This window comes from Sceloporus undulatus, chromosome 3 (genome assembly GCF_019175285.1).
Source record: "Sceloporus undulatus isolate JIND9_A2432 ecotype Alabama chromosome 3, SceUnd_v1.1, whole genome shotgun sequence".
In the NCBI taxonomy this organism is placed as follows: Eukaryota; Metazoa; Chordata; class Lepidosauria; order Squamata; family Phrynosomatidae; genus Sceloporus; species Sceloporus undulatus.
This window is the reverse complement of record NC_056524.1, coordinates 22,891,697-22,914,304: the sequence shown is the minus strand read 5'-3', so window position 1 is coordinate 22,914,304 and position 22,608 is coordinate 22,891,697. Positions and strand designations below refer to the sequence as shown.

At 42.6% G+C, this 22,608-nt stretch overlaps 1 protein-coding gene across 1 annotated transcript in view; it reads left to right on the top strand.

Annotated features, from left to right (window-relative positions):
- Nucleotides 1-22,600, top strand: part of PDGFD (platelet derived growth factor D) — a 206,538-nt gene extending 183,938 nt beyond the window's left edge. Inside the window, exons 6-7 of the mRNA XM_042456090.1 lie at nt 12,579-12,793; nt 21,850-22,600. Of these exons, the coding sequence (XP_042312024.1) occupies nt 12,579-12,793; nt 21,850-21,984 (350 nt within the window). The 3' untranslated portion in view covers nt 21,985-22,600. The remainder of the gene's footprint in view (nt 1-12,578; nt 12,794-21,849) is intronic.
- The last annotated feature ends 8 nt before the right edge of the window (nt 22,601-22,608 follow it).

Sequence of the window (22,608 nt, the reverse complement as noted above, 5' to 3'; positions counted from 1 at the left end):
TACCCTAGACTTATCCACGGGTCGTATCAAAATCCATAATTTTGGCCATAAAACCTGCCCTCAATTTATATATGAGGTTCACTTATAGTCAAGTATACACAGTACTTGCATTTGCATGCTTTCAAACAGCTAGATTTGCTGAAGCAGGGACTAGTCACAGGAGTTCACCCCATCATGCAGCACTCAGGCCTCAAACTGCCAACCTTCTGATCTTCCAGTTGTCAAAATTGGCATCTTAATCACTAAGCCATGACGTCCAATACATTCTTGGAATTTGTGCATAGGATCAGAAGCAGAGAGGAAGAGGACCAAAATCAGCCCAATGACGTTTTGTTGTACCACTCTAGACTAAGAACTGTTGCAAAGATAACAGGATGGGTTTGAGCAAGCTAATCATCGACGACACAGTGTACAGTCATGAGCAATCCAGCATGGGTGAATGAAGTTGAACAGCACAGCCTGAACTTTCAGATCATGTCAAATGAAGTGCTCTTCTGTGTGGAACATTCATATGGAAATTACTATTTGTGAAGAGATAACTAATGAGAAATCAAATAAGATGCATGTTTGTGTGAAGCAGCCAATAGTAATTGTAACGATGAGTGAAAACCAGAGGATGTTGGAGTGATTAAGCTTCCACTGACATCAGGAGGATTGAAATGTACCAAACTTTATATGGATTGCACTCACAGGAATACACTTGGCCTTCATGACCACGCTTCCATTCTGTACATCTTGTTATGCCCTGGTATGCAAAATTTGTGCCAGAGGTTACAACAGCTTCAGAGCATGAATTAAACAGGTGAAATAATCTTGAAATAATATCTACCGAGTATAATAGGTTGACAGCGTAAAAGTTTTCTGGCTTCATTAGGCTAATCCATTTTTACATGGACTAGAACAATAAATAAATTTTTAAAAATTGAAGGAACAGATCAATATCTTGGAATTTCCCTAATGTATGAGGTAAAAGAATGTCCCAAAGTGCACACTGAGCATGCAGATTTCATGTGAATTCCCTCTGACCTTAACACTGTTGCTGCTTTTGTTGTTGTCTTTAAGTTGTTTTTGACTTATTTCAATTAACCTTCCATTCTGGACCCCCACCCCACATGCAAAAATGGAAACTCGATGTGTTTGTGAGCATGCGCAGGTGTGTGCCATAGCACATACCCCTTAGTCCCCCTCTGTTAACCCCCCACGGTGCAGATATCAAATCCATGAAAATGGAGGGGCCACTGTACAACCCTAAGGCAAACGTATCATGGGATTTTCTTGGAAAAGTTTGTTCAGAGGGGGATTGCCATTGCCTTTCTCTGAGCTTAGAGAGTATGTGGCAGGTCACTCAGTGGGTTTCATGGCCCAACTGGAAATTGAACCCTGATCTCCAGGTTCATAGTCCAACACTCAAACCACTATACCACACTGGCTCTCTTTGACATTACTGTCCATTTATTTATTTATTTTTAAAAACAACAAAAAGTAAGCAATGGAATCTCATGTGGATAGGCTTTGCAAGCAGATGCCAGTAAATAGATGTAATCCTCCATGTACTCATCCTTGAAAGGTTCTGGGCCATCTGCCAGTAATCCATGTAATGTTTTGAATGTTGAATACACGTTTCACATGTGCTTGCTCCTGACAAATACATATTCTATGTTCCAAAAAGGCCCCTTTTTATAACTGATAATCATTACTCTAAGGCAGTTGTTTATACATATTTTACATACAAGGAAACCTTTCTATAATGACTTGTCTGTTGAGCTTCCCCTGTGTGTAGCCGGTGATTCTGAGCTGTATTTGTATGTGCACACCCGAGGATATAAAACTGCGCCGATTTCACTCTCATGTAGAAGAAGAAGAAAAAAAATCAAACTTTTTCTTCCTTGTGGTTGAGACCATGAGTTGTATTTATATTTTGCATTTTTCTCCTTTCCTCTCTCTCTCTCTCTCATTGTCTCTCTCAAGTTTTATTGTCTTTTGTTGTTGTCATCATTTTGCATTTCAGGACATTTTGTAAAAAATTCTTTATCACAAAACTCTGAATCTTGTTCCTAAAAACCAGGTGAAAACCAGGACACACATGGCAAGCAACATCAGAGTGTGGTCAAGATTCTATGATTCTAAGATGGTAAAAGGTAGCAATGCAGAGGAACATACATGTTAGGAGAGGCTGCAGCAATTTGCTTTTGCCTGATTTCACAGGGAAGGGCAAAATTCCACCCTCTTCTCTCCTCCCTGCTGAATAAACTGAGTGCAAACTACTTTTGTACTTTGAACTCAGTTTGCAACAACTAAGGTAAACCAAGGACAAAGGATGAAAGTATGTAGAGGAGAAAATGGGACATTTTAAAAGCAGCTAAAAAAGTGTGATGATGGAAAATTAATACAGGCTGTTCCTGCCAAACTGGGCCAGTTGGAAGGTATGGGAATAGTATTTTAAGTTAGATTTTTTTAGTGAAAGTTACAGCTATTCCTAATTATTTGCTGTATTTCTCAGCTGGTTTTTGCTGTTGCCATGTACAATGCATAAATGGACCACATTTTTTTCATATTGGTATCGACAGAGAAAAAGGAAGAACGAAGGGAGAGAGAAAGGAGGAAAGAGAAAGATTACTCATCAAACTACTAAGCTGTCTCTCTTGATGTGTGAGGGACACAGATGGGAACATGCACACATACACATACTTTCCTGTCACTGTAGGTTAAGTTGCTGCACCGTGCTTGGCACACATTCAGCTATCTGCAGCATAAATCTTTTCTTTGAAAGAAATATATGATGAGATTTCTGTGAAGGCAGATTCATGGCTGGCTCAATTCCATTGATTCGAGCAGAATGCAGCCCTTTATGACAGCCATAATTTCCTCCTGCTTAGACTACTTGACCTTCCTCTTTGGAGGTAATTGGCATGCCAGCTTGTATGAGCCAGTCCCTGTTTCATGGGGACAGTTATAATTCCACTGAAAGGCTAGAGCCTGGAAAAGGTACTTTTTCTCTACTTCAACACCCAGTCAGGAAGGCTGCTGGCCATATTGACTGAGGATTATGGGAGGTGCAGTCTAAAAAGTAATTTCCCCCAAGCTCTGTGCAAAGCCTAACCCTTGTGACGGTTCTAAGAATCAAACCTATGTCAGAAAAACAACATATTTGCAGTCTGCTTGAGGGACACCATACAGGCATGGTGTGTGCACACAGAAATTGGATTGATTGATTGATTTTTGATCCCAACTTTCTCTCAGCACAGGACTCAAGGCGGCTTAAGACAAATGTTTCCTCTGCTGATGTAAAGAATAATGTGACCATATGTAAAAATGGAACCACTGTATTCTGATTCACTTACTTTTAGTGGACCTCCTTGAATTATGCATTACGGGAGATTACAAGTTTGCAGTTCCTCAAAATTTGTTTCAGCTGATGGTGAGAAGAATTCTCCCATCTCAGGAGATTATCACATTGACAAATAACCTGACTGCTCCTTAATGGGATGCAGCCAGGTTGCAGGATGCAGAAGAATATTATCGCATGTAATTTGCTGTTCCTGCTGGGCAGCTGCATCCCGGGTCCCAGCTGTCCTCCAGAGACCGCTTTTCAAAGTGGGAAAGCTTCAAAGCGTGGCTGGGACCCAGGTTGCAGCCACCCAGCAGCAATGGTGGTGAATTACATGCAATAATATCCACCTGCGTCCAGTAATCCAGCTGCATCCCATTAGGGAGCAGTTGAGTTATTTGTCAATGTGATAATCCCCTTAGTGTGTAGCATGTCCTATCTTCAAGTTCAAAACTCCTTAAGAAATTTGGGGTTTTATCACACAAGACTAGAAGAGCAGACTTTTAACAGGATAAAGGTGTCTTATCCCATGATGTCATGTCTGTCCTGCTGCTGCCTTGCATTCTATTTGTTACTGCAGTGCACCTTTTCATTGACAGGCAAAACCCAACAACAGGCTCTCAATTTTGGTGCTATTCAATTTTTAATGACAGGTCCCTTCCATTGTAGTCCTGCTTCTTAGGCAGTCGCATGGTGTGAGTGGGCATGATTCTGCTTCTCTTTCCCTCTCCCCCTTCTCCTTCCCTTTGCAGTGTGTGAATGTGCACACAGCAGCCCTGTGCTTCAAGTGGGGAAAGCAGAGCAACGGTCACAGCTGCCAGTATGCATTTGACAGTGCGGAAAACCGATCATGTGATTATGGATCGCCAAAGCCCTATGGTGGAGTAAAGTGTGATAAGAAATTATGCCAAACCAATATGCTTTCATCCTTAAAATAAAATGATTGTAGCAGGACAGTGTGATCAAATGCTAGCTTAGTACACCAAGAGTATATCTGCACTGCATAAGTACAGCACTTTGGTACCACTTGAACATCATTGCTCCATCTATGGAGTCATGGTATTTGTAGTTTGGTAAAGTACTCAAGATGCTCAATAACAGACTTTCATGAGGTCCTCCTGGATTACAGAACAAGAGCAGAGAATATTCTAAATATTGCACCACACTACAAATCTCAAAATTCCATAGAACAAAGCCATGACAGATAAAAGGGTATTATACTACACAGTTACAGCAGTTTAACTGAAGATACTTCAACTGTGTGTTCCTGCATGTCAGGTGGTTGGACCTGTATGATTCTACATCCAATTGTCCATACTCTTTCTAAGCATGGAAAGCATGGAGCAAGCAAAATTAGAGTGCTGGGACTTTTATTAGTAGTAGTAACTGGGACGGAGGCATAGGCTGGCATCCTGTTAGTCCACTGCAATGCCCTAAGCTAGGTTTATGACCTTGTAACTGTTTCCTATTCACATTTGCAATCATGGTGCCATTGCCATGATGTGCCTCTGAAATTCACCTTAAAATTCAGCCACTGAGAGATGGAGTTCTGCAGTGCTGGTGAGCAGGGTACTGAAGAATGACATGTCCTACCCCTCCTACCAGGGATCAGTGGTGCGCCATGGAGTATTTACAGGACCATGTTGGGACCCAGCTTCTGCTCAGTGTACCACTGATCACTGTTGGGAAGGGACTGGATCATCCTTCAGTGAATCACTTGATAACACTACAGAACCCCATCCTGAAGTGCAGCTGGCTGGATTTTAAGGTGAGTTTCGAGAGGTCAGATCAGGGAACAAGTTGTAGCCATGACTTTGTAGCTACAAATGCTGCCATACTGCAAAATTAATGCAATTTGGCACCATTCCATCCTATGGAATCCTGGGATTTCTAGTTAGTTGTGGCACCAGAGCTCCCTGACAGAGAAGGCTAAACATCTCACAAAACTACAAAGTCCAGTCCAGAATTCCATAGCATTGAACCATGGTAGTTAAAGTGGTGTCAAACTGCATTAATTGTGCAATGTAGATGCAGCCAAGGTGTCTGAAGCAGGATCTTGGCCACAACCCGCCTTTTCTTTGCACAACACAAAGCGCTTTCCCCATCTACCTTCTGGGTGAGAACTGAAAAGGCTCCTACACAGTTTGCATCTGTTGTAAAAAAAAGCTCACTTGCCAGCTTAAGCAAGAGAATGCTTGGCAAATCCCTGTTGCTGTTTGCATTGGAGAAGAAGGAGTTAAAGAGCCTTTCATTTGTGCCTCTGCTTGAGTAGCTAGCTATCAGTGGGCAGAGCCAATGTTTCTGGCTTCTCAGCTCTTGCTCAATTAAACATACAGCTTCTGTTAAAAGTAATTTGCTGCACAACTGCTGTAAGGAATGCAGATCATCCTGGAACAGCTTGGACAAATATGCAATCTGATTACCCTCCAACTGTCCCAATTTGGCAGAGGCAGTCCCAATTACTCCTCTATCATCCCACTTTTTCAGCAGCCTTTTAAATGTCCCAGTTTCTCTCTCCTCATCTCAAATGCTGCAAACCAAATTCAAAGTGAAAATGTACTTTATACTCAATTCAGCAGGGGGAGAGAAGGGGAGGGAGTGGAATCAGTGGTGTCTCTAGGGTTGGTGTCACCTGGTGCAGTAACCATGGTGTGTGTCTCTCTCTCTCTCTCACACACACACACACATCATTGACCTCCTCCCATACCACACCCTACAGAATACAGAATACATCCCGGATTCGCCCCTTTTCACTTGCTGCCCCTCACTCCTGGAACCTTCTTCCCCCACAAGCAAGAGCCATCACTTCTTTAACCAGCTTCAAAATGGAGTTGAAAACCATCCTGTTCAGAGAAGCCTTCCCAGGCATTGCATAATTGTTGCTTACTATTTGATGTTCTTTTGGTGCCTGTTTATCAAACCATTGCTATGTACTGTATATGCATTATCCTATTTGAGAGTATGTATTTTCCCTGGAAAATGATTAACCATCCATTATGAAGCCAAGCCCTCCCTCCAGTCCATCTGCCTTGGTCCAGGCCTCGGAGGTAGAGAGGAACTGCTGGACCTCTTACCCTTTCCCATCACCACTCCCTTCTCCTTCTGTGTCATGTCTTTTTAGATTGTAAGCCCGAGGGCAGGGAACCATCTAACTAAAAAGATTGCATGTACAGCGCTGTGTAAATTTACAGCGCTTCATAAATAAAGGTTAATAATAATAATAATAATAATAATAACTTAGTAATGTTTCTTGTACTAATGTTACTCATAATGTAGTTCCCACTCAAGGACGTAGCCGGGGGGGGGGGGGGGTTGGGGGGTCAGGCCCCCCCCTATCAGGCCCGGGGGGCATTCAAGCTCCTTCCTCCCCCTCCCCTCCATTAAAACCACGACAGGGACGTAGTTAAGGGGGGGCTTTCAGGGGTCCGGACCCCCCCCCTTCCAGGAGAGAAAAGGGCCCTTGTTGGAGCAGGGCCGGGAGGAGAGGAAAGGGTGCTTGTTGGAGTGCGCGTGTGCACGCGCACAGCCCCAAAGAAACGCTGGGGATGGAGAGCGCCAGTCTTGCCCTCCTCTAGGCTTCAGGAGGAGCAGAAGTGGCACTCTCCCTGGCGTTTTTGGGGGGCTGTGCGCGTGCACACGCACGCTCCAACAAGCACCCTTTCCTCTCCTCCTGGCCCTGGCAAAGCCAGGAGGAGCACAAGTGCCGCCCCTAAACTTTTTGCGGGGCCTGAGGGGGAGGAGCCAAAAGGCCCTGGAGGAGAGGGAGGGACAAGAGGCTGCATCAAGCTGCATCCACATTCAAGAAATAACCAGGTTTGGCACTCTTTTGTGGCTCATGGCTATGGAATTCTGGGAGTATGTTCTGTGGTCCAGATATTGAAGCTTGGCTCTATTCTGGCTCATTGCTCTGAAATTCTGGGAGTTGGAGTATGTTCTGGGATCCAGATATCAAGGCTTGACTCCTTTCTGGCTCATTGCTATGGAATTCTGGGAGTTAGAGTATGTTCTGGGGTCCAGATATCAAGGCTTGTCTCCTTTCTGGCTCATTGCTATGGAATTCTTGGAGTTGGAGTATGTTCTGGGGTCCAGATATCAAGGCTTGGCTCCTTTCTGGCTCATTGCTATGGAATTCTGGGAGTTGGAGTGTGTTCTGGGGTCCAGATATCAAGGCTTGGCTCTTTTCTGGCTCATGGCTATAGGACACATCCTACATTTCAGACTTCTGCCTAGAAGGAATTTCAAAAGTCCTCATTTTTTGTAAGATGAGCAGATGTCCTCCTTTTATAGGATGTGTCCTATGTTTCAACCTTCTGGCCTGGATGAATGTAAAAATGTCTTCCATTTTTGGTAGGATAACACACGTCCTCCTTTATCCAGGATACGGCACACATTTCAGCCCAGGAGCAATGTCAAAACATCCTCCATTTTAACAGGGTGTCCAGACATCATCCTTTATCCAGGACATGTCCTACATTTCTGCCCAGGAGGAATTTCAAAACATCCTGCTTTGCCAGCCTTTCCTTGAGGCTGAGAGTGTGTGACTTCCTTGCCTAGTGGGTCTTCTTGGTTTGTTCAGAGTGTTTGCCTTTGTCAGTCTTTCCTTGAGGCTGAGAGTGTGTGACTTCCTTGCCTAGTGGATCTTCTTGGTTTGTTCAGAGAGTTTGCCTTTGCCAGCCTTTCCTTGAGGCTGAGAGTGTGTGACTTACTTGCCTAGTGGGTTTTCTTGGTTTTATTCAGAGAGTCTGCCTTTGGTGATTTGGGTGTGTGCGGGTGTGTGCAAGTGTGTGCCTTCAAGAGGTTTTCTTGGGAGGTTTGTTCAGAGAGGGTTTGACTTTGCCATCCTCTGAGGCTGAGAGAATGTGACTTGCCCAATGGTTTTTGGGGATTTGCCTTCACCTTCCCTTAAGGCTGAGAGAGTGTGACAAGTGCTGTGATGTCCCTTATGCACCGCACAATTTGGACATGATGCATAATCCATGTCATCAACACGTACCCCATGTAAGATATTTAGCCTTCTCTGTTGGAGAGAATCAGATTTTCATTGAATCCTGGTCTCCAGAGTCATAGAATCGTAGAGTTGGAAGAGACTGCAAGGGCCACCCAGTCCAACTCCTTTATTCTGCCATGCAGGAACTCTCAATCAAAACATCCCCATTGACAGATGGCCATCCAGCCTCTGCTTAAAGACCTCCAAAGAAGGAGACTCTGCTGCACTCCGAGGAAGGAGTGTGTTCCACTGTTGAACAGCCCTTACTCTCAGGAAGTTCCTCCAGGTCTAACACACAAAGCTATATCCCAACCTCCTATCCAGGAAGAATGTCAAAATGTTCTCCATTTTGAGCATGACTGAGAAACATGAATTTATATTGTTTTTTATTAATGTTTTTGGCTTTTAGTTGGCGTGTTCTCCATTTTTGAACATCCTACAATTTGTCCTACATTTTGTCGTGCATCATGTCCTACATTTTTCCTACATTTTGTGTCTGGGGGGGCTCTTAGCATCTCAAAATGGTGGCACTTAGTCTGGACCCCCCCTTCCCAAAATCCTGGCTACGTCCCTGTCCCACTGAGTGTAGTGGCAACACAGTAGTTGTGATTTAAACAACTAGCAAAATTGAAATTATAGCTTTAAATTGCAATACCATACACATGTCCTAAATGTATTTACAGGTACATAGTTTTGTGTGGTTAAAGTAAATAATTGGTAAGATGTGACATTTTTTAAAGAAAAATTTAAAAGAATAAAATGTTTAATTAAAATATAAAACTGGGGCCTCTCATTTCTCCTCCCAGTGAGCCTTGCTCTACCCACACCACCTTTTCAGCATTTTAAAGGGATGTAGGCAAACACAACAGCCTGTTTCTGCCAAAAGGCAGGTGTTTGGGGAGCAGTAGTGTCCCTTCTACTTAGGGTGTCACCTGATGTGGTCCTCATCTCCTGCACCCTCCTAGTGATTCCACAGGAGGAATCTTTCCCTGCCCAGTAGGCTCAGGGAAAAAACAAACTGCTGCAACCTCTCATAGCTTGTGTGTTCTTTTGCCATCTTGGCCACACTTTGATTTTGTATGGCCACACATGTCCCAGTCATCATCTGTGAAAAGTTGGGGGGTATGTAATTTAAATAGAATAAAAATATATTAAGCAAATGTCCAAGTTAAAACAACACCATTACAATCAGTCAAAAGAGTTTAAAAGAATTTCAAACCACTAACACAGAGATTTTGAGAAAATGAAGTATTCCCCAAAGGCTTTAATAAAAATCCACAGTTTTACTTTGTGGGATAATGATACCAGTGTTGGCCTTTTCACCAACTGGGCCTCAAAGGGGAAAGTATTCCATAATTGAACTTCTAGGAGGAGAGCATTCTTTGTTATTTAGGCTCTGCCTCTTATTTGGTGTGATGGCATATTGCCACACATACCCATGTATTTATAACTTCCAGAACAAAATATTATAATATGCCTCAAAAGCTATAGGTAATGTACTTGTCACATGCTAAAACTGAGGGGATAAAGACCTGTTGAGCATTTTTGTGGCAACTATGATCTTAGTTGTGTCCCAAGTCCAGTGCAAACTGCTGGGATATGGCTTTAAAGCCTGTCTGAACTTGGAACTGAAACAGCCTTAAGACCATTTTTTATATCACAGCCATCATGGTTACTCTGTTTGGGACTACATCAGATACCTTCAGTGTGTGAAGTGACAACTTCCAGTGGTAAAAGGCAGGGACATCATAGCAGCTGCTTCACAACATTTGGAGAGATGTCCTCAAAATTGGCCTATGACAGTTCATGGCCTAAAGCAAGGTGAAGGAGGTTCAGATGATAGGATCAAAAACGATGCCAATTCCTGGTGAGGTTAGGAGTGAATCCACCATTTTCTGTTTTCCATTTCAAATGTATTTTACAGTCAGACCTCCATATCCACAGATTCTGTATCTACAGATTCAAGTATCTATGGTTTGAAAATATTTTTAAAAATATAAATTCCAAGACTGATTTTGCCATTTTATATAAGTGAAACCATTTTATTACCTTACTGTATTTAATGGGACTTGAACATCCACTTATATTGGTATCCACAGGGGGTCCTGGAACCAAACCCCAGTAAATACCAAGGACCCACTGTATTTCGGTTGGCAATTAACTGTTAGTTATTCAGCTGGTGGTTTGATTAATATTTCAATGCCTGCTTCAGAGTTTTGATTTTTCTTTTGAATATGAGTAGTTTATTTATATAAAAAGTTTTTTTAACTGTATATTATATCAGTGTTACATAAGGAATAACCTCCCCTTCAGGCCTGTAGCTCTGAAACTTGAGCAATAGTTGTGCAACTCACACAGAGCATGCCAACCTAATAAATGGTGGCAGCTACAGCTAGCTTATAGCAAGGCTTCTTATGACTCCATTACTTGTGGGGGACATGGGTGAAGCACTTTGCAAAGCACCCCTTCTTTGGAAGAATAATTAGCTCGAATGGTCAATCTTGATAGGCAGTTGATTTGAGGAATGACAACTGAGCACAAAATTTCATCTGTTCAGACCAAGTAATCAATAGTTTTCTCTTCTCCTCACTCTTTGCTATGTACGCTAGGGTAACTTTTCTTTCAGTGCTTGAGTGCACCAGTAACTCTCATTGATTTTGTGGTTAGATCTCAAGCAATACATACTTCTTTGTAGAGACATTGGCACTCCTGGGAAAACAGGGCAAACCTTTATAGAGAGATGCAGCATAGATAGACTTATTAAACTAATGTTATATAGGTTTTGTGTCACAGACCACTGAAAATCTTGGTTAGTTCTTCCTATCCTCCAAGAACCAGGCATCTCTCCTCCTATTCTTTCAGCTGCTTTTAAAATGTCTGGTTTTTCTCTCCTCCTCCTCCTTTCCCCCTTCGCCCTCAGTTTAATTCACCTGTGGCTGCAGCCTCTTCTAGTTGGTGTGTTTTTCCTCAGAAGTCATTTTTTGCCATCTTAACCACACTCCAGTGCTGCTTGGCCACATGTGTCCCACCATTCCTCTGTGAAATGGGACTTTTGAAGTAGAAGGGTATGGAATTGCCTGCACACTTAAAAAACTATCTTGGACCATTGGGGTCTAGAAACCTAGTGGTAAGTTTAAAGGAAAGCTGACTACAAATTCCAGCATCCTCAGCTAGCTTGGCCACTAGAAATGTGAGGTTCTGAGAGCTGTAGTCTAGGGAGATTATCTCATTGCCCTTTTCCGTCCTTCCCTCCCAACCTAAGTGTGGTCTGAAACCTTTTAAGCACGGATTTTATCACACACCTCCATGCCCAGGCTAGAGGCATCCCATACCCGATCTGGGCTTATCTCATACTTTGCAAAACAGGACAATCCCATTCTTTTAAAAAGCTTAAAAGTTTTCAGCCCACACCTAGGTCATGAGGGAAAGATGGAAAAGGGTAGTGCAATAATCTTCTAGATGTTACTTTTCAAGCTGTGATTGCAACCTGGGCATTCTCTACAATACCCCAGGCCTACCACTGGAGTTAGAATTCAAAGACATAGCCCTGTTAGTCTAGATCAGTATGCAAAGGGGTACTGAGACTAAGGTCCAAAACACACTGCAGAAATAATCCAGTTTGAGACCACTCAGTACTAAGGAATCCTGACAATTGTAGTTTATTGTGGCACCAGAGCCCTCTGACAGAGAAGGCTAAATGCTTCACAAAACTACAGTTCCCAGAATTCCCTTGCATTGACCCAGGCTAGTTAAAGCGGTTTCAAACTGGGTTATTTCTGAAGTAGTGCGCGCACACACACACACTACTGTGTGTTGCTGGTCCTGCTGCAAACTGCTTTAGAATGGCCACTGTAGATTCTCCATGGGAAAGTCCACCTTCTCTTCTCTCCCTTTCCTCCTCCTTTTCTCAAACATCACTAAGATTCTCGGTGTAAGGGCAGTGACTCTGAAATCTCAGCAACTGGGATGCTCTTGACTTGGCAACCCCATATGGCAAGGAAATGGCTGCTACAACATCAGGGTGGAAAATAATCAGCAAATATTCTGAAAAATTGATGTTTTTTCTGGGCACAGTAGCAAAAAGAAAAATCTCAAAAATGCTCTCAGAAAAGGTCCCTGGAGAAACCTCAGCTCAGATGTAGTAAAACAGAGACACACACATGTACAACATGACCCAAAAATAGGCAGATTGATCCCCTCCTTGTAAAAAAAAATATATTTGCCAATGGGATGTCTCTTCCCTTCTTTCTTTTTCTGTTCCAGTGGATTTGGACCGGCTGAATGATGATGTGAAACGCTACAGCTGCACACCCAGGAACTATTCTGTCAACGTAAGGGAGGAACTGAGACAGACCAATGTGGTTTTCTTTCCACGCTGCCTACTTGTTCAGCGCTGTGGAGGAAACTGTGGGTGCGGCTTCACGCACTGGAAATCCTGTACGTGTGCCCCTGGGAAAGTGGTGAAAAAGTATCACGAGGTATGTTGCAGTCCCATTATCACTGCTGCTGCTGCTACCACTGCTACTATCACAACTACTACTAAGGTTGCCAGCTAAGGTCATCCCTGGGCCTGAGCTTTCTAGCCTACAATTTGAGACCAAGAGAGGGTGTCTTGGCCATTCAAATGCTACACATACAGATGGAGAGAGAGGGAGAACATATTTCCTGTCTGGAAATTAAGACAGAAATCTTGAGTTAAGATGTTCCCAAATCAAGGTGAAAGGAGGGGATTATCCCTTCTTATTTAGCAAGAAGGGAGAAAGAACATTTAATCCAGTCTGTTTGCTTCTACCCAGAAGATGGATGCAGAGCAGAGTGGAGGGTGAGCCCTGCCACCACAATAACTGGGGTGGAGCAGGAAGCTAACTATATACACAGTGCCCCTAGAGAGTCTTTGCAAGGTGCTGCAACAGATCAGTTCATTCTTGCAAATCATAGCAAGCTGTTGCTCTACTAACTTGAGCTTCAGATTTGCACATAGCCTTTTCTTCTTGTCTGGAACTGAGCCCACTGAAACAAAATAACTTTCACCCTTGTCTCTAATAAGAGATGGCTCATGAAAACTGGAGACTCAAGGCCAGACCCTAAGATCTGACAACCCTAACTATTACTACTGCTATTACTATTAGTACACCACCATTACTTCCTCTGTGCTAAAAAGTAAATAGAGCCAGGATGGGGTAGCGGTTTCAGTTTTGGCCCAGGGTTTGAATCCCTACTTGTCCATGAAACTCCATCAGCTAACCCTAGCCAAGTGATATACTCTCAGCCTCAGAAGAAGGCAATGGCAAAGGTTTGCTAAGGGTTGCCCTAAATCAGAAATTACTTGAAGACACACAAACAACAAAGGGGAAACAGGGAGAATATTTCCCAGACCACATATGAGTGATGTTTGCTTCAGGGACGTCCTTATTATATGGCTTGAGCATGCACATGTACCAATAGGAAAGGAGTAGAGAGGGCTAGATGAAAGAATGGCAGAACCAGCTCCAAATAGGTGAGGTTCTGCCTTGATGTTTCCTCACACACACGCCTCTGTCTCCAGTGGCATTGGGCACCATGGCACTAGTAGTAGTTACATCCTGAGTAGTCCATATGGGGAAGGGGGTGGAACAGCCAACATTCTCCTTCCCACTGTGCTCACAAGCAGACTTAATGATCCAGCCATCATTAGATAGGCTCTCATGGGGTGCATTGCCTCTAGAAAATGCTCTGATGTGCAGAGGGCTGGTGCTAGATGCCAAGAATAGTTAAAGAAAACTGTACTGTTGGATGTATTCCTGCCATCAGCCCTTCATATATCAGAAACTGAATCAACCCTCTACGTGCAATCATGTTAATAAAGTTTAGAGGGAAAATGCATCTGCTGAGCCAGATTTTGTGTTTATAGAATATAAAAGAGTACAATGGCCTTATAAAAATTCTCCCCAAACTGATAGTTCTTCCTAAACTCCCCAAACAGATGAACGTGGCACTCTCTGCCTTGTAACTATAGTGAAGGATAGCAGGGCTCATGTTTGTCACGTTTCCTCCATGACAAATGTGTTCAGCTTTTAAGGCAAAATGCATTACGCTTCCTTGTAGTCATTTGGGATTTAGGTGGATACAGGATGACCTGGGTTGACTGAAAATACTTGACAATGAACTATTCTCAAAAGAACTGCCAATGTAAAGCTGATTTTTTTTAAATAAAGCTGATGATTAATTTCCTGGCTCTCAACCAATCAATATTTTCTAACCTTCCTATGCTTATCGAAAACCATTTAACTGATCTGAAATTGGGGGTTGAAGAGTTTTAAAATGAGTAATTGATTTTTAAAATGCAGTATGTTTGAGGCTGAACCCAATTTAGGATGATAAATATGAAATTGCATTGAAAAATTGTTGATAATTAAAGCTGGGCATCTCAGACTCCTTTAGACGTGTATTGGTTTTGCATATATTCTTGCTCTCAGAGTTTTGTATTAATATGCAGAGGATTTTTTTTTTCATTTTTCATGATTATACATACACGCTTAATGCATTTTATGATAAAATAAGATATTTTATATGCATTGATTTATGTATGATTCCTCACTCAACCATGGAAACCAACTGGTGACCTTGGGCAAGTCACACACACTCAGCTCCAGAAGACCCCATGACAGATTCACCTAAGGTTCACTGTAATGGCTTGAAGGAATACAGCAAAAGCAGCAACAATCTTCTTAAGTGCACATTAGCTTGGCCAATACAAATCAGAGTGGCACACTTCCAGATGCAAATTCACAAAAACCTTTGAGCATGCCTACTTATTCCACCCAAACATGTTAATTCTGAAAAATTCTGAATTTTGAATTCTGAAAAAAACCTTCTCTTGATCCCTCCTCTTTGTCTAGCTATCGTCCGATTTCTCTTCTTCCCTTTCTTTCTAAGGTTATGGAACGGGTTGTTTATTCGCGCTGTCTTGAGTTTCTTGAAGCCAATTCCATCCTCGATCCCTTTCAGTCTGGTTTCCGCCCAAAGCATTCCACTGAGACAGCCCTCACTAAGATCTCAAATGACCTTTTACAGGCCAAGGCTAATGGCCTTTACTCTGTTCTCATCCTTCTCAGTTTGTCTGCAGCCTTTGACACTGTTGATCACTGTCTCCTAATTGACATAGGCGCGTTACAGACTGCCGAAAAGCGGCGGCCTGCACCCTCCCCTTTTCCCACCGAATCGGAGCCTCAACGGCCAGAGCGGCAACCGCTGAGGCCCCAATCCGCCGCTTTGCAGGCCGCATGGGAGCGGCAAAAGGCCCCTTCCCCGAGGCCTGGAAAGGCTGTTTAACAGGCAGAACAGTGCTTGGGAAGAACTCTGCTTCTTAAGATTCCCCCCCCCCCAATTATCTTAATATATACACTTTTTAAACTATTTATGATTCAGCTGTGTTTCATTATGATAAGTCACACTGTGTTTTTATTTGCACTTGTCTTTTTAATCGTGGTTTGAGCTGCCATAGGCTCCACTGGTGGGAGAGAGGTGGGATATAAGTCAAATAAATAAGTAAATAAATAGGATCCCTTTAGCTATGCAATACCTGATATGCATTCTGCACTGTTCAGTCCTTACAGGGCTGGGCCTTGTACCCTTGGCTGAGTGTTCCTACTGATACTAAAAGAGAAAAAAGCATTAAAGAGTCCATCATATTACCTGCTCCTTGCCCTTGCAAATAGTGGTGTGTGTTGGCTAAAAAATGTGGAGCAAAGCTAGTGAAGAGCAATTAGCTCCAGGACATAGCAAAATTAAAGAATCTTCCCTAGAAAGAATGCACTGGACTAACATCATTCTTGTCTTTGATGTATCCAATATAGATTTGTCTTCACAGCGTCTATTCATGCTAATGTCTACATCTGTGTTCATTGTACTTCTAATTCATCCCTAAAGGATACATTTACATTTAAATTTACAAAAGCCAGGTCATTCAAAGCTAAAGCTAGAACATTGTCCTTAATTAATTCAGGTTGCCGAGATAAAAAGAATGGAAGGAATTAATAGGAAGGTGTTGGACTTGGTGAGTTAATTCCTCCACCTTTTTGTCATTCCAGCAGAATGCACACTGTGCTACATCATGCCTAGCTACTGATTTAGAAGTCTGTTTTTCTGACATGGTAACATTCAACACAACCCCTTGAGTTTCACAATAAATGATCATAAATTAAATTAATATTTGTATGTTGCTTAAGCATCCATCCTGCTCACAAAACCAGGCTAGTACATTTTAATGCAGGCAGGCTCATAATGTAATGGTTTTCTCCTCTCCTTCTCTTTGGGTTTGTTATTGCAAAAGCACAGTAATTCCTTTTTCCATCAATTAATTCCTTTCCCAGACAATGAAGATATTGTTATATCACATTAGGATTACAACACAATGGGGAATAACATCACTTGTTTTGCATTGTAACTCTAACTTTTTAGTTACTTTTAGTTATTAGGGTGTGCTGCCCCAAAATGCTCAAGGAGGAATAGTACATGGTTCAGGCTTATGCTGTGCTGGATATTTTGTTGTAGGTACTCTCTCACCCTCTGGGATTGCAATAGCAAATCCCCATAATAAGTTTTCCTTAGTGTCAGAATACACTAGAAACAACTTGACTCTGAAGGCACACAACAACAACATGGAAGTAACAACAGGGTGGGTCCAGTCAAATCAAGTCAGGTCAACGTCATTGAGGTTGCTACAGGAGCTGATAATCTAGTGTCTTTGACATGTTTTGAGTAACTATTCCCATAATCTCTGCCAGCTCAAGCTTGTGGATATATTACAGAATTTGAGGTTTCCTGTGCCTTGAATTACAACAAGCCAGGGTAGGGCAGGTCAAGTTACAGTAAGATTTGCAGAGTTGTGAACACCTCTGTGTGCCAGTGTGTCTGTGTGTGCTGTGTACCTTCAGGTTGTGTCCCTAAGGCTAACCTATCATGGGGTTTTATTGGCAAGATTTGTGCAGAGCAGGTTTGCCATTGTCTTCCCCTGAAGCTGAGAGCATGCGACTTGCCCAAGTCACCCAGTGGGTTTCATGGCTGATTGGGAAGCGAACCCTGGTCTCTAGAGTCACAGGAATGCTTCCTGTTTCCTTCACTTCAGAGCACAGGGAAAGAAGGAATGAAGTGATGCATTTCCTCTAAGCATGCATCTTCATCCATTGCATCTCCTCTCTAGACAGGAGCCCAACATTTTCATGTTCTGATTTTCTAAAATGGAAGGCACAGATAGTGGTGGAAATAATCATGGCAAGGCATGATGTGGTTTGTGAAAATCTGGCTTATGATTTGTGGACCACCTTCTGCTATCAAACCGTTGTTTGTTATTCAACCACAAATCACAATCTGATCCCATGTTTTGTTTTTTCTTAATAATAATAATAATAATAATAATAATAATAATAATAATAAAATTTATTTTTATACTGCTTTTCCAGAAGATCAAAGCGGTGTGCACAAAATTTAAAACCAGTTACAAACACATCATAAAATAGATAAAAGCAATAACACAATATACAATATACAAATCTAAAAACAATCATTCGAAAGGGTGAGGCAGAAAGTTGATGGGATCAAAGTACACTAGTTCATTTTCCAGAGGGGAAGGCTTGACAGAAGAGGAAAGTTTTTAGCCTCTTTTTGAATGTTTCTAGGGGGGTGATCAGGCGGAGTTCCTCAGGAAGATTGTTCCAGATTTGCGGGGCCGCTACTGAGAAGGCTCTCTGGGATGTAGTAGCATATTTAGATGATGGAATTTCTAGTAAGTTCTTCCTGATTGTTCTGAGTGTGCGGGGCGGATTATATGGGGAGATGCGGTCCCTCAAGTAACTTGGGCCCAAGCCATGTAGGGCTTTATAGGTAATAACCAACACCTTGTATTGCGCTCAGAAGCGAATAGGCAGCCAGTGCAGATCTTTCAGAATAGGTGTTATATGGTCAAACCTGGAAACACCAGGGACCAATCTGGCTGCCATGTTTTGTACTAGCTGAAGCTTCTGGGCTTGGTACAAGGGTTGCCCCATGTAGAGCGCATTACAGAAATCTAAGTGAGAGATTACCAGAGCATGTACCACAGTTTCAAGGTCCCTTTGGCCCAGGTAGGGTCTCAGCTGGCGTATCAACCGAAGTTGATAGCAAGCACTTCTGACCGTCACATCTACTTGAGATGTCAACTGCAGAGACGAGTCCAGAAGTACTCCTAGACTGCGAACTTCATCCTTCAGGGGAAGTGTGACCCCATTCAGGACAGGTGGATAAACGTCCTTCCCCGGGCCTGGGGAACCTATCACCAGTACTTCCGTTTTCTCTGGATTCAAACTGAGTTTGTTTTCCCTCATCCAGCCCATTACCGACTCCAGGCAGGTGTTCAGAGGAGAGACCCCATCCTTAGTCACTGAATCAGTTGGGGGTGACAGAGAAGCATATTTGGGTGTCATCAGCATACTGATAACACCGTGCCCCGTGTCTCTGGATGATCTCTCCCAGCGGTTTCATGTAAATGTTAAACAAAGTGGGGGACAAAATAGCTCCCTGAGGGACACCAGATGTCAGTTCCCTCTTAGAGGAGCAAGTGTCCCCCAACTGCACCATCTGGAATCTGCCCAAGAGGTAGGAACGGAACCACTGGAGCGCAGTGCCCCCGATACCCAACTCCCTCAGGCGTTCCAGAAGGATACCATGGTCAATGGTATCGAAAGCTGCTGAGATGTCCAAGAGCACCAACAAGGTCACACTTCCCCTGTTGATACCCAGACAGAGTATCCATGGCAGTCTCAACTCCATAACCTTCTCTGAAGCCAGTTTGAAATGGGTCCAGATAATCGGTTTCATCCAAGACAGGAGTGGGCAACTGCCATGGGCTGGAGAGCCACATTAAACCCTGCAGATCTCAAAGCCCCCCCCCCCCCCCCCACACACACACACTGAGCCACTACTGGAAATCAGCAGCACAATCAGACTTTGGCACCAAGAGATCCACATGGACACACACACAAACACAGCAAAGACTTATTTCAAATTTGCAGAATTTCATTTAAAATGCTGTAACTGTGCCAGGTGACCTTACCCCACCCCACCCCACCCCACCAACTTCATTTCAGGTTTTTTAAATAATCCTAAGCATAAGAGTATTGCGTGGAAGCTAGGACTAGAACTTGAAATATCAGTCCCTTGATCATTTTGCAAAGCTGCCCAGTTCCTGTGTTATTCAAACACTGCTTTGCTGTCTCAGATGAGAAAGTACCTGCCAATTCATTTTTCTCCTGTTATCTGCAAAGCACATATACCATGCTCATGTTTCTTAATAGAAAATACAGAAACGATAAAATCCCTAAACTGTCAGGAGGTATGCTAGTTTAAACCCTCAACATATTCCCATCCCTCCTCTTGTGCTTTCATTTAAGAAAAAGAAAAAAGTCATATTCACTGAACAATATCTTTGCATTTTTAAAGTTGTTGTGCATTAATTAGATTGTGAAAAAGTGTTTCGGTTACTGCAAAAAAGCTATACCTGGAATCCTGTTGTGGTTTTACACTGGAATAATTGCTGTTATGCAAGTGATTATGGTTTTTCTGTAGGCTGTTCAATAGCTTACTCTCCAACTGTCCTGATTTGGTAGGGACAGTCCTGATTAATGTTTTATCATCCCACATCTTCAGATGTTTTTACAGTGGGACCTTGGGATCCTGTGGGGTTTGGTTCCAGAACCCCCTGTGGATACAAAAATCCATGGATGTGCAAGTACCATTATATACATTGGCATAGTAAAATGGTAAAGGTAAAGGTATTCCCCGTTGACAAGGTTGTCAAGTTGTGTTCGACCATAGGGGGCAGTGCTCATCTCTGTTACTAAGCCAAAGAGCCAACGTTATCAGAGACTGCTCTGTGATCATGTGGCCAGCATGATTGCACAGAACACTGTTACCTTCCCACTGAAGTGGTACCTACTTATCTACTTGCATTTGCATGCTTTCGAACTGCTAGGTTGGCAGAAGCTGGGAATAGTGATGGGAACTCACCCCATCGTGTGACACCCAGGCCTCTAACTGGCAACCTGTCGATACTGCAATCAACAGTGTTTTAACCACTTGAGCCATTATGTCCCTTAAAATGGAACCTTATATAAAATGGCAAAATCAAGATTTGCTTTTCGGATTTTTTCTAAAATATTTTCAAGCTGAGGATGGTTGAATCAGTGGATGCAAAATCTGTGGATATGAAAGGCTGACTTTAAAATACTCCAATTTCTCTCTCCTTCTCCCCATTTCCCACTTTGTTCTCAGATTACTTCAGTTGCAACAAACTGAATCTTGAGTTTTCCAGGAGACTCAAGCAAAAGCAAACTAATGCAGCCTCTCCTGGCTTGTATGCTCTTCCCCATTAAGAATGTTTGACATTGACTGCACTCTGATGTTGTTTGGTTACAGGTGTACAAATTTTCACCTGTGAAATGCTGGCAGGTATGCAATGGTATCATTGATTCTTAAGGAGCCTTATTATGCCAGTGTAAATCATTGTATAAGTAGCTGTGCAATCCAAGAGGCTACATAAGTGCAGCCATTGCCAGGAGGCAAAGAGCTGGATCAACTGTTATCAGGGTTAGATATGATAGAGCCATATAACCATAGGAGTTTATCACACAAGGAAAAATGTGGAGTTTAAACAGTGATTAATCTGTGAAAATAGCGCAATTAACATTAAAACACAATTAAAATGAGATTAATAGGAGAGCCATTATTCCATGAATAACCAGGCAATAAACAGGAAAAAGTCATTCATGGGAATTCACTTTAATCACATTTCATCTTGACATCATGTGAAAACCATTAGCGCAATTGCAGAATTATCACAGGTTAATCACCATTTATACTTCCAATTGTCCCCCATGTGATAAACCCCATAGAGATGGAACAGACCTTAAGGGCCATCACGTCCAACCCCCTGCCATGCAGGAATACACAATCAAAGCACCCCACAGAGATAGCCACCACACTGTCAAACAGCTCCTGTTGTCAGAAGTTCTTCATAATGTTGAGATGGAATATCTTTTCCTGTACTTTGAATCCATTGCTCTGGGTCCCATTCTCTGGAGCTGAAGAAAACAAGCTTGCTCCATCTTCAGTATGACATCCTTTCAAATATTTAAACAGAGCTATCATATCATCTCTTAACCTTTTCTTCTCCCAGCTAAACATATTCAGCTTCCTATGCTCCTCCTCATAGAGCATGGTTTCCAGATCTTTTACCATTTTGGTCACCCTCCTCTGGACACATGACTTCCCATAATTTTAAAAAGCCAGAGTTTTTAAGTCATCAACAAACCAGTGGTTTAAACTGTGATATTTGGGCTAGTTAGCATAAGTTGTATGGGCATCATAAGAAGCCAGATGTCAACAAACCATACCATAGATTGTGTGGTGTTTGGCATGTTTATTGGCTGTATACTTACCTTTTCTTTGGAATTAAATGTACACAGTGAATTCCTGCTCCTCTCTCATTGGCTACTAATCTACCATCCATTTTCTTTTCTAGGTGCTGAGATTCATTCCTGAAGCAGGTCATACCCGGTGGCGGCGCAGAACCAAGAACAATATGGCACTGGTCGATATTCAGCTAGAACACCATGAGCGTTGTGATTGCATCTGTAGTGCTAGACCACCCCGATAAAAAGAGAGTAGACTGTCCCATCTGCAACTTAAAGGATTCTTCCTCTTGAATGAGGAACTAGCCTCGGAGACTGTCCCAGTGGCCCCCAAAGTTTGCTGACATCTTGCAGTGTTACTGGTAGAGAGATCCACAGCCTTCTGATGCATAGTACTAAGTGCCATGACAGCTAATCATTCACAATGCAGATTTCAATAGATGAATGCAAATCTGTGATTAAGTATTAGAAAGAAAAAGAGAGAAACCTAAAGTGAGAAATCTTCAGTGCCTCCAATGAGATCTAGCTGTATGATGCCAGTAATTTTGGGGGTCTGAATTTCCTTTAGTAGACTATACCCTACATGCAAAATTACTCATGCAAACATAACTGCCTTGGAGTGTGGTGGAGTCTCCTTCTTTGGAGGCTTTTAAACAGAGGCTGGATGGCCATCTGTTGGGGATGCTTTAATTGTGTGTTCCTGCATAGCAGGGGGTTGGACTGGATGGCCCTTGAGGATTCTTCCAACTCTATGATTCTGGTGTGTATTCACATACTTTTGCATGTAGGGTTTAGAAAGCTCACAGCTCTTCATAAGCACAGGCCTATTGAACTAAGCACACTTAAAATGTAAATAAGGGATGGGAGAC